General features: G+C 39.7%; 1 protein-coding gene across 1 annotated transcript in view; it reads left to right on the top strand.

Moving 5' to 3' along the window:
• Positions 1 to 12,295, top strand: part of DGKQ (diacylglycerol kinase theta) — a 96,047-nt gene that overhangs the window by 66,748 nt on the left and 17,004 nt on the right. Inside the window, exons 10-15 of the mRNA XM_075078487.1 lie at positions 437 to 527; positions 4,339 to 4,393; positions 5,517 to 5,578; positions 5,849 to 5,999; positions 6,859 to 6,897; positions 8,540 to 8,655. Of these exons, the coding sequence (XP_074934588.1) occupies positions 437 to 527; positions 4,339 to 4,393; positions 5,517 to 5,578; positions 5,849 to 5,999; positions 6,859 to 6,897; positions 8,540 to 8,655 (514 nt within the window). The remainder of the gene's footprint in view (positions 1 to 436; positions 528 to 4,338; positions 4,394 to 5,516; positions 5,579 to 5,848; positions 6,000 to 6,858; positions 6,898 to 8,539; positions 8,656 to 12,295) is intronic.

Raw genomic sequence — 12,295 nt, 5'->3', positions numbered from 1 at the left:
ATGTAAGAATAGGAGGAAAAAATAAAGAAAAAAAAACTGTTCCATTTACCACTGAGAAAATACACATTTTAAGCATATTTAGCAGCGGGAACAAGAACTATTCATTTCTTAAGAGCAGTGGGATGAACTTTAAACACTTGTTAATTTTACTCGTGAAACTATCTTGCCAAATTTTATGAAAGACTTGTAGGTAGTTCTGTGTGTAGGAAGAAACTAATTTGCAGTGCTACAATTGTAATGACCTGTTCCTTGAGGTGAGAGTCTTTGCATGTTTATGGGGCTAATATTGCATCTGCCACAAGCCTCAGTGAACAACTTCCTTCAACTACTACAAATTTCAGCCTACCCCCATAGAAAATTTGCCACTTAAATGAAAAAGGTACGCAGAGGATAGGTCAAATGATTGTCCTAAATTAAGTATTTATTTTCTCTTTAGGGTGGGAATGGCATATGTTTCTCTACGAGTAAATAAGCATAGCACTACGCAGACTGTGATCAAAGAAGTGCTTCCATTACTTGGAAGGCAGGTAAACGAAAGATCATAAGCATGTCCATATACCACCTGAGTGCCTCTGAAGTGGGATGTGTATGTTTTTCTCTTTAGAGACATTATAAACAGTCCATTTGCGGTTAATGTGAACATTGTTAATGTTTGGTAGATGATCTTTTGTGACTGGTATGATGCTCAAGACTTTCTGTAGTCTTGATGGTACACCTGCTTCCTCTGTACTGGAAGTTACCATTAGCCTTCCTGGGTCAAGCAGATTTACTTGTATGAACACAATGATTCCTGGCTTGTGGTATATTTTGGGTTTTTTTTAATGTCCTGAGATATTTAAAATGGACTTGTATGTAACTACATTGCTAATCTTACCTTGTTGGGAAACTGGTAATTACTGTTAAGATGATCATGCTTGTCTCCTACTTCTCTGAGCTGCTCTGCAATGGAAATCATAGAATCATAGAACATCTCAAGTTGGAAGGGACCCATAAGCTCCTTGCAGGACTGCTTAAAACTAAACCATATGACTAAGAGCGTCATTCTGACAGGCTTGGTGCTATGACCCCTTCCCTGGGGAGCCTGTTCCACTGACTGACCACCCTCTCAGTGAAGAACTTTTTCCTAATGTGCAGTCTAAACTTCCCCTGACACAGCTTCATTACATTTCCTCGTGTCCTATCACTGGTCACCAGAGAGATCAGCACTTCCCTCTCCACTGCCCCCCTTGAGGAAGTTATAGGCTGCAATGAGGGCATCCATCAGGCTTCTCTTCTCCAAGTTGAACAAACCAAATGACCTCAGCTGCTCCTTGCAAGTCTTGACCTCGAGGCCTTTCACCACCTTGGTTGCCCTCCTATGGACACACTCTTATAGTTTGATGGCCTTCTTGTATTGAGGCACCCAAAACTGCACACAGGACTTGAGGTGGGGCTGCCTCAGTGCAGTGTAAAGTGGGGCAACCACCTCCCTCGACCAGCTAGCTTGCTGTGCGTGATGCATCCCAGGACATGGTTGGCTCTTTTGGCTGCCAGGGCACCCTGTTGACTCATATTCAACTTGCCATCAACCCAAAACCTCCAGATCTCTTTCCACAGGGCTGCTCTCCAGCCTCTCATCCACCAATTTGTGTTTTTAACCAGGATTATCCTGTCCCAGCACTTCCTCTTGTTACAATTTCATACAGTTGGTGATTGCCCAACTCTCTAGCCTATCCAGATCATTCTGCAGGGCCTCTCTACCCTCAAGGGAATCCACAGCTCCTCCTAGTTTATTATCATCGGCAAACTTACTTAATGTGCATTCAGTTCTTGCATTCAGATCATTTATAAAAACATTAAAGAACGCTGCCCTAAAATCAGGCTCTGGGAACTCCACTGGTGACTGGCCGCCAGCCTGATGTAACCCCATTTACTATAACTGTTTTAGTCCGACCTGTCAGCCAATTGCTCAGAGTATTATGGATTGTCTAGCTGTGTGCTGCGTATTTTACCCAGAAGGATACTGTGAGAGACAATACCAAAAGCTTTGCTAAAATTCAAAACCACCACATCCACTGGCTTTCCTTGATCAACTAGATGGGTGTTGTCGTAAAAGGAAATTAAGTTGATTAAGCAGGACTTTACCCTTGTGAAACTGTGCTGGCTGTGCCCAATGACTGCATTGTCTCTCAAGTGTTTTTCAATAACTCCCAGAATAACCTTGTCCGTAATTTTACCAGGCACTGAAGTGCAACTGACAGGCCTGTAATTACTAGGGTCTTCCTTCTTACCCTTCTTGAAAACTGGGACCTCTCCAGACTCCCAAGACCACTGAAAAATAATGGAGAGAGGTCCCGCAATGACATCGGCCAGCTGGGATGATGTACCCTGGGATGAATCCCATGGGGCCCCATGGATTTATGCACATCCAGCTGGAGCAGCAAGTCTCAAACAATTTCAGGATCAGCTGGGAGTTTATAATCCTTCCAGTCAAGGTCCTCTAACAAGAGGCTCCGGCAGGTCCCAGGGTCCATTTGCGGTGGTGAAGACAGAGGTGAAAAAGGCATTAAATGTCTCCACTTTGTCTGTGTCCCTGTTAATAAGGTCACCAACCTCATCAAGTAACGGACAAATGTTATCTCTGATCCTTCTTTTGATGTTAATGGATTTAAAAAAGCTCTTTTTGTTTCCTTCACAGTGCTGGCCAAGTTAAACTCTAATCGAACTTCGGCCACAAGAATTTTCTCCCTACAGTGGTGAACAGCATCTCTGTAGTCCTCAAAGACTACAAGGAAAGACTCAAGACTGAATGCCACCCACATTTTTTACCATCTGCATTCCTTCTCACCCTAGTGGAAATTAAAGATACATCTTGTAATCTTGTAGATGCACCTGTTTTCTGTGGAAGATGACGCTTTCTTAGCCTGCCTGTCTTTTTTACCATTGGTGCCAAGATAGCATGACTTTTAGGAAACATGTTAGTAGCATTTACAAGTGTGCCAAGGCACTGGCAATCTGTCCGACACACAGGTGTGGAGGCATGAAGCTATAGCATGCACATTTCATTCAGCAGTTGGGGATTGTGAGCACACTAGCAGATTAACATGCTTCTGCTGTTCCAGGCAACAGCCACGCTCACAGAAGGCAACCACCGCCTTCTGTGGTTATTTACAGGGTACACAGGAACATGCATGTGGCTAGCTATCTGCAGTAGGTGACAACTGTAGATATTTGTCTATGTCAACAATAGCTATCTTATGCATGTAGCTTATTTTGCTACATAGGATGGTTCCAGGATTTTATTTCAGTCTGCTTCCTGAAGTGCTGTGGACCTTTTGACAAAATTTGGAAAACCTTGTCTGAAGTCCTGTCTCATAGGGAAAAAGCAACTGTCAAACAGGGTAGTCGGGTACTCTGTTTGGGAAAGATCCTCATCTCTCTCTATTTGGGAAGCTAGTTTTATATTCTAAGAGACTTAATTCCTTGCCTTAATTGCAATTTCTCTGACATTGATAGTTTTTTAAAGGGTTTTCTCCTTTTTCTGTACAAAGATGCACATACAGGAACTCTGTTTTTAATATCCAGAATTTGCCTGTGCTGAAGACCTTCTCCAAGTTGCTGTCATCAAATTTCAGGCAAAGCAAAAGTAGGCAGCTGAGGCTTTTAACACCCCTGTTCATGACATGCTAAGCAAGATAATTTGTCCTCTGAGTCTCAAGGCCAAAAATTAAGATACTTCCTCAGTCTTCAGTGTTACATGTTTCCAGGGTTGCAGTAATCCTAGTAGATGGTTCAGCTCTTGGCTGTGCCAGCTCCTCTCGTCTAGCTGCAAGTGACTTGTGTAGTCCCTGGCGGTATAGTTTGGAGAAGTGACTGTGGCGCATGTGAAGAGGGTTTTGTTGCATCAGTGCTGGTGGAGCGCGCCAGGAGATGGGGACTGGTCAGCCTGCTTTTGCCAAGCCTGGTTCCTGGGCCATCTTCTCAAAGAGCAGGTTCATTCCCAGTCTTGCACAGCTTTTCTGGAAGTCTACTCTGGAAATACCGTAGTTGAGCTGCTGGTCACTGAAGGGGTGTGGAGTTAACTGTGCTTTACAGGTGTCCCTTCACCATGGGGCTGCGAGGATGCAGACATAGTTAAAGGCACAGGAGCCGATGCCATGTGTGGGAGGCTGAGTGTGTAAAATGAAGATTATTCCGGGCTCGAGACGAGTGGGTTAGGGGAAGAACACTGTGATTGAAAAACTCAGTGTTTCTAAATCATACTCTGTGTGAGCAGTGTATAACATAACTTTAATGTAAACATCTGGCAAAATGATATTTTATTCAGAAACTACATTTATATGTTACATCTTTTGGCAGATGGAGTGCCTCCAGAATTTCAAATTGGTGGAAGTGCTTATGGGCAGTAAGCAAGGTAAGTGAAGGAGCATTGGCCAAAGGCACATCTGTAACTGATCTTCTAGCTTTTATTTTTCCTTTTAACACAGTCACAGTTAATTTTTTATAATAAATGCCTTCACAAATGAAACTTCCACATCATGTTGAAATACTTATCAGAAGTGATGTTGATTCTTTAGTTTTGTGTGTCCTGTGGGAATAAGGTTCGCTTATCTTTCTTCATCATAACAGAAAGGTTTATTAGTGGTTTCTGGTGGGCATTGACACTTTGGCAAAGAGCCCTGTTTTGGGGAGCTGCCTTTAACTGACACAGTTTTCTTAACTGCAGTTATTTAGTAAAGGTTAATTGTAAAGTTCAGTTGGCTCCCTTCCTTTTCTCCTTTCCCCCTGACACTGCCCCCAAGAAGAGCAAATTCGAGTCCTGAGATAGTCCAAGGAGTATGTGTGCGCATTCTGAAGTACAGAAATAGGGAGTCCTAGCATTGCTCAAGAACTTAGTGATCGTGCAGGAGCTGAGCTGTTCTCCAAGTTCACACCCCTTTGTGCTTCATTATTTGTAAGGCTGCATGGAGACGTTAAGCCACTGAAGCAGTCTGATGATGCCCTGGCCATACCCAAGGAAATAGCTCAAATACTGGCCTCATACTTTGCTTTCTTTGTGAGCATTATCAGTAAGTTGTTTTATAAGGTTATTGTAGCCTTGTGAATGTTGGTTGGTTTCTGATGCTTTGTTTTAAAGCATCATTTACAACCTCACTTTACCTGGAAGTTGTTACAATTGTTTTAATATTTTAATAAAATGCAGAAGTTGATTATTACTGTAGTTGTCAGGGAATGTAGTTTTAAAGTCTTCTGTCAAACAGTTAGCTTGTCACCAAAGTACTGCTTGTCTTTTGAGTAGCTTCAGGCTGTTTCTGTCTTTCTTTGAAGGAGAGCGGTGTTTAAGAACAGTTCAAAGCACCTACATGTTTTTTCTGTTGAATAATGAGTAGTTCAGGTCAGCATCATCCTTTATGTTAATGTTAGTTGTACGCAGAGTTATGAATTTTCCCTACATTTTTTGTATTGTTTTTGTTTCATTGAGCCTGATAATAGCTTACAATGCTTTCAAACATGATTAATGTTCTTGCTGTCCCTAGTTCAGCGCATGGTCTTGGACAACCAAGAACTGATTCTTAACAGACTCAAGGACATAAGAAAGGTAAATCTGAAAAAGAAACGTGATCCTTTTTTATAGCAAGTAGGGAGTCCTCTTTCTTACAGAAAAAGTAAGTAATCAGTTACACACACACACACTCCCCCCCAACTGGCTCATCTGTAGAGAAGCTAAGTGCTTGGACTGAAGTTTGTTTCTGTTTGTGATATTCTCTAAGCATAGAGGACTTGATTGCTAAGTTCAGAACTATTTGGAATTTTGTTTCACTATATCTTTTTGCCAAATGTATCAATTTATTTTTCTTTATTTTGGTAGACTTCAATACGTCAGATGAATCAAACAAGATTTTACATTGTGGAAAACAGTAAATCCATTGTACGAGTAAATTTATTTGTTGGTGGCCTTCCACCTCAGCTTACCCCTGAAGAATATACAAATATTCTCAAGGATGAATTAGCTATCAAAAGTAAGTGAACGGGCATTTTGAGATACAGTCACTTGTGGAGAATAACATGTAGTAGCATCTATTGCTCCTTTTAATTATTTTTTTCTTAACATTTTCTGACCTTATTTGAAAAATCAGTCTGCCTTGTACTCTCATAGGGGGCTTTTTAATTCATTTTAACATGTTCATGGCTGCATGAGAGATGTGACAGCTCATTATTCACAGAATTATTGTTACATTATTTGAGCTATATGTGACCACACCATTTTTTTTTTTAGTGAAGAAGCGTCACTTTTTGGAAGTGAACCATACATACCTTACACCATTCAAATTATGGCAGTGCAGTTTAATAAAGGCAAGGAACATTAATGCACAGGGAATTAACCTCTGACATTTTTTGCGTGGGCTGTCATCCGTGTTGCTCATGAGCTCTGTGCGGGTCACAGAGAAGTATGAGCAGTGTGTGCACACATATGGACAAGCACTCAGTGAAAAGGATTTATTTTTCTTTTTCAAAGAAGTGTAATTGGTTTTTCATAATATTCTTTCAACAGACATGTTCTATAAACAGTGTCAGGAATGCGTCATGCTTTTTGTTGCAGGAAACGAAGCATTTTTCCCTGTCTTTTATGTAACTTCAAAAGGAATTAAACCTTAAATGCCAGAGAGAATTCATAGTCACCTTTATGAAAATCAGTTTAGCTTTTCTAACTTGCAAAGTAAACTTTGGAGAGGGAAAATGTTAGCTGGAGGTTCTCCCTATATTTGTATAACTTTTAATATTTATTTATATTATATTTATGTAACTTTAAAAAATATTTTAAATATTTACTCTAACTGTACCCAACGTTTTATGTGTTTATATTTTTACCCTTTGCAGCAAATGTAGTATCTGTGAGTCATGTTTATCAAGCACAAGGTAAGCATTAAGATTTTTAGTCTTGCAGACAATGTCTATTTTCAAAACTTCAGTCTAATACTAGAGGCTCTAAGCTCAGAGTATGTTAGTCTTATCACATAAGCAAAAAGCCCTTCAAATAAAATGTAACATCTTGTATTTATGAAGAGCAGTGGATTAGTGTTACCTTATTAAAAAAAATAAAAAGGTTGGCTTCATGGTTAGTGTACCAGAAAGTGGTAATATTTCATCATAATAATGAGTTTTGAAGTTGCACTTTAACTGAATAGTTCTAACACAACTGAACTGTTAAAAACCCTTCAAGTGCTCTCTCTTCATTTTGATTTCTAAAATACTAAAATTTGGTCCTGCTTTTGAACCTGATGGGATTGTTTCACAGTCACTGTTTCCTAGCTCAGTGTTAAGTGGGGGTTCAGTGGCTGGAAGTCTGAAGAAAATCAGTATGCTCATCTCTGTGTACAACCTTTGATCTGTTGCTTTGCTTTTGCTGTACAAATTTTATTTCAACAAGGTCAGAGAAGCAATGAGGCTTCTGAGAGCTGGAGCAGCAGTGGCTCTGGGTAGCTTTAGTGCAGTGGTCAGGTGGAGATCTGCCTCTGGTTAAACTTATAAGTACAAAAGATAAATTCCAGACTTTTAGGTGTCAATATCCAAGATATTTCATGTCCTTTGGCAGGCTTAACTTTCACATGACCACTAAATGAATCTTTCTGTAACATGATTTTGAAGACTTCCTTTGTGTGTTTGCTCTCTCTGCGTGGCTAGTTAATACTGATTTTTCATAAGGAAATCCGTAAAGCGTTCAGATGTGCCTTCTCCTTTCATATTTGTCAATAGAGAATATAGGTGGGTTTGTGATACTCTTCTCGTGTCACAGCTTCATTTAACCAAGTTTACCTGCATGTGTTTTTTGAATGTTTCTGCTTGTATGTGATTTTTATTGTTGTGTTTTTTTCACTTTCTGAGTATTTTTGTGTTTCTGATAACTTCCTGACTCACACTTTTGTTTGCAGCCAGGTTATGTTACCAGCTTACATCTCACATGTTATCCATTGTGCACTTTGTTCTTGTCCTGCCCTGTTTTCCTCCTCACTAAGGATCTTACTTTAAACTTGTCAGTATTTTTTTTTTCCTTTTGTTTTCCCTTCTTCCCCAACTTTTCCATACAGACCCTAAGCCAATATAAAAATCTTAAATTGATTCTCAAACCAGATCTTTGCTTGTAATAATTCTTACTGAGATATTGTCAATGAATGGAGCTACTGGATTTTTAATGAGATACAAAATGAAACCAGACACATTTGCCTCTTTTACATGAGGGCAACAGCCTCTTAGTTGTGATAAAGAGTATGGAAACAGGCCATACTTCTGAAGCCCAAAGGAATTCTTGAAATATGCATCAGTTCTGTGCTGCAGTTCTTGTCGTCAAACTGCTTTAACAAAAATCTGGGCTGTGTTTGGGGATATGAAGGAAGGCTTAAAAAACCAAAACAGTCCAATTCACCGATAACCAGCAACCAAAAGCATTGCAGAGTAACTTTTACTGAATAATGTCCTGAGTAAACTTTTGCTGTGATCTGATAACACTGGTTTCCTAATAATAATAGAAAATATAAAAAATAGTTCTGATGCCTCTTTACAGGAGCTGTTGTACTTGAAATTTCATGCTTTTCTGAAGCTGAAAGAATATATATGCTAGTTAAAGATACAACTGTCAATGACAAGCCTCTGAACGCCATGGTGATTCCTGAAGTTATGGTAAGAGATGGGTTTGAATTTAAAATATGTCATTAGAAGAGAAACAACTACCTTAAGACTTTTTCTGCTGGAAGTAAATGAAACTACGTTTTATTCAAAGGAGCCATACAGGGAGTTTCTGTCAGTAGTGTGACGAAAAAAACACTTGACAGGCTGTACTTCATGTATATGATGCACTTCTGTGAGTTAAGTCACTTGTCCAGTTACTGCTGAGTTGTCAGGAATAACTATACAACTGTACAACTGCATAACTGAACAACTATAAAGGGGAGAAAACCAATTTTTTGTTCCTCTTTATTTCTTTCAATGATGAAAAAGTTAGGTGGAGTTTTAGTTTTACCTGGTGTGTCTTAAAATGCTTACAACATTGTTTTGGGGACTAAATGAGTTTCATTGCTAACCATAAGGTAAAGTAATACTGCTTATCTTCACATTTACTGTATCTTCATTTCCCCCATTCTGTAGCAGAGGGAGTTTGACATTGTTTAAATGCTGCATTGTGAATTTCAGAGGAAAATAGTCTTTTGAAAAACTTGGTGCAAGAGCCCTTTCACAAATTCAGGCCCAGTTCTGATTTATTAATTTTTATGGTTACAAATCACTTTCCTATGAATCAGTTGGTTCAATAATAGGTTTCATGTTAGCAACTCAGAATCACGGTGAAAAGAGGGAAATGGTTCACTGAGCAAAGCGATTTTTAGACAGAATGCTGTTAAGTCCTGTCCAAAGTTAAATATAGGCATAGTTACTTTCTGCTGAGCCATTGTGTATCTTGCAGTTTCTGGAGTTTCATTATGGCAAATGAAGTGAGGGTCTTAGTCTGACTTCTTAGAATTTCACAGAAGGTTAAAAACTTAAAAATACATAATTAGTCAGAACTATGAAACAGCTTCAAATGGGAGGATCTCAAGTTCAATAGCCGTAGCTGCATATTTACATGCCTGCTTTTACCATTTAAAGAGTCCTGTACTTGTCAAAGTTATCTGAAGGCAAACTTTTCTTTTTCATATGAGCAGATACTAGTGGCAATGCTTACATGAAACTGGCAAGATTAGACAGTATCCTCCCTCCAAAAACATGAGTCTTGTTCTTATGAATTATGTTTTGTGAGATCCTTAGAAACTATGGTCCCCTCTCATGCAAACTAGGTTTCAGAGTTTCTGTTATCAGAGAAGGAAGGCAGCATGAAGGCGGGACTGCTTTTCATTGCTTGTTTTTGGTGGTTTTTAGGCAAATGTGTTAGGAGCCTAGATTCGGTGTGTGGCAAGTGAAGTTGCACATACTCCACTCTATTGATGACATGTGTCTGGTTGTCTGACACTAGATATGTTTGAAGTGAACTTGTTGTTGCCAGGAAAATGCAGCTAATGCTGTTATCTGATGCAAGATATTTTTTAGAAACTCCCGTTCAGGGGTCTGCTGGGGATGAACTTCTAATATGTAAGAAGAAGAGAGGAGCTGTACATGTGCACATACATTTTGTTTCCATTTCAGCACATAATGTTTGTATTTGGTCATCTCACTGAAATGAGCCAAAAGTTAATCTAAATAATATTTCAAGTGTTGTTCATTCATGCTTTGGCCACCCAGCTTATGCCATTCACTAATTACCCAGGGTAAACTAATGAGTGATGGTTCACCCTACTTTGGGTAGCAATTGGACTAGGTGACCTCCTGAGGTACTTTCCAACCTAGATTATCCTTTTATCCTATGATACTGTTAGCCTTTGTTTATACTTTATATATGTGACCATTTAAATACAGCATGAGGAATTAAAAGGGATACAGGAACTGAGCACAATATTATATTTATGCTGTGTTTGGTATTTGTCTTGTGGGTGAAATAGAAATTGGAAATGAAGGGCTAATGTGTAGTCTTGGAAGAAGAATGGGTGATAAAACAAAGGCCACAGTGTTTTGGTTAATGAACAATTTTTCCGAATTGCAACTTAAATAAAAACCAAACCAACAAACCAAAGCAATGCTTCTTAAAAGTTGATAAAACACAGAAGTAAATTGGTGGTTAAAGGTTGCTAGTCCTTTGGTTTCTCCAGGTGAGAGTCACTTACTCTGTGTCTGAAATACCTTCTAAGGAGAAGGCCTAGTTCTAGTCTGGCATGGTCACATCTGCCAGAAGCAACTCATCCTTTTACTGTCATTACTGAAAAGTTTGAATGCAGGTTTAGTTTGCACTAACTGCTTATTAGAAAGTCAAGCAATTAGTGTGATCAGATGTGTTGATCTGTTCTGCTGTTTCATGATCTCAGGCCTTTAAGAATTTAATCAAACACTTTTTCATTTCACAGTATTCAAATAAAAATATTCTCTTTGCTGGATTGTGAAAAAAAATACGGTCTTTTACAAAACTGTTTAGCTGCTGTGTGTAAGGACCTGCAGGGGCAGTTTGGTATCACTGTTTGGTAGCAAGTCAAGGTGAAAGATACTGCAGGGCTGAATCTTTTAACTGAAAGCTAATTTACCAGAACCCCTTTTGTAGTACTGGCAAACAAGGAAATCAGCAGAGAGTTTTATGAGGCCATTATCAGTAGGAAGGTGACACGTTTTTGTGGCTTTATCACTAATGCCACATACCAGTGGAGTGCCCTCTGACGGTACTGTATTTAGGTTCCTTAAGAGTAGTAGAAGACAATGTGGGAGTTTCCCAAATGGGTGAAACTTTCGGTTTCATTCATTCCACTAATTCCTTACACAAATGTGTCCAACTTAAAAGCATGATAGTTTAATGACCCTCTTAGAAAGGTTACTTTCTACCCTCTTCCATTGCCACCATTCCCCAAAAAGTAAAGAAAAGGCTTAAGCTCCTGCTGCATTGACCCAGCTGCTGCTCTGGTTGTGTTGAGACACATTGCACATCATTCCTTTTCAGATGCAATGACTCCTTTCTGGCCAGGGTGGAGGAATTTTGTGCTACGGCGTCATGAGTCCCTGCACATGGGGAGGTGCTGCAGACAGCCCACTTGCAAATGTTGAATTTTACTTGTCACTTAGTGATATCTGCAGTATCTGGAGACAGCCTACCACCCTGGAAGATGTGCCATGGCTATTGTGCTGGCAGGCCTGTGGCACAGAACACCTTGTTCTGTTTCATCATGAGATGTGATTACAGAGTACACTCAGGAGAAAGGGGATTAGTGTGGATAATAAATATCTTTCCCCAACCTGAAGCTGCATTGTGCTAATCCTGACAAATTAAGCAATTCACAGTGACTGTTGGAGTGTCTAAATCACAGGGCCTTCTTCAGCTGTCTCTAAGAAACAAGCAATAAACTCCTTCCTAAGAGCCAGCCAACATAAAACCCCTCTGCAAATTTCACTCCTCAAGCAGAGCACAGAAGCCAGGGCTGAAGGGGGAAGGGAGTCCTCATGCTGTGAGTCACACATCCCCTTCTGCCCAGTATAAACTCATTCATATGTCCCCACTGGGGCTTTATTAAGGGATTAAAAAAAATTCTGCAGCATAAGAGTGCTATCCTTGTGGCCAGAACTGTAATGGAGCATGTACTTTTCAGAAAGCAATGCAGCAGCTCTGCTGTACAAACTGTCAGAGTTTTTAACCCCTACTGAAAAATAACTGTTTTCTTAGAAGCTGGCCTATATCTAGGGATTTATCAGTGTTTCC

Source organism: Phalacrocorax aristotelis, chromosome Z, assembly GCF_949628215.1.
Source record: "Phalacrocorax aristotelis chromosome Z, bGulAri2.1, whole genome shotgun sequence".
Lineage (NCBI taxonomy): Eukaryota > Metazoa > Chordata > Aves > Suliformes > Phalacrocoracidae > Phalacrocorax > Phalacrocorax aristotelis.
The sequence above is the reverse complement of the archived record's forward strand: the minus strand, read 5'-3'. Positions and strand labels throughout refer to the sequence as shown.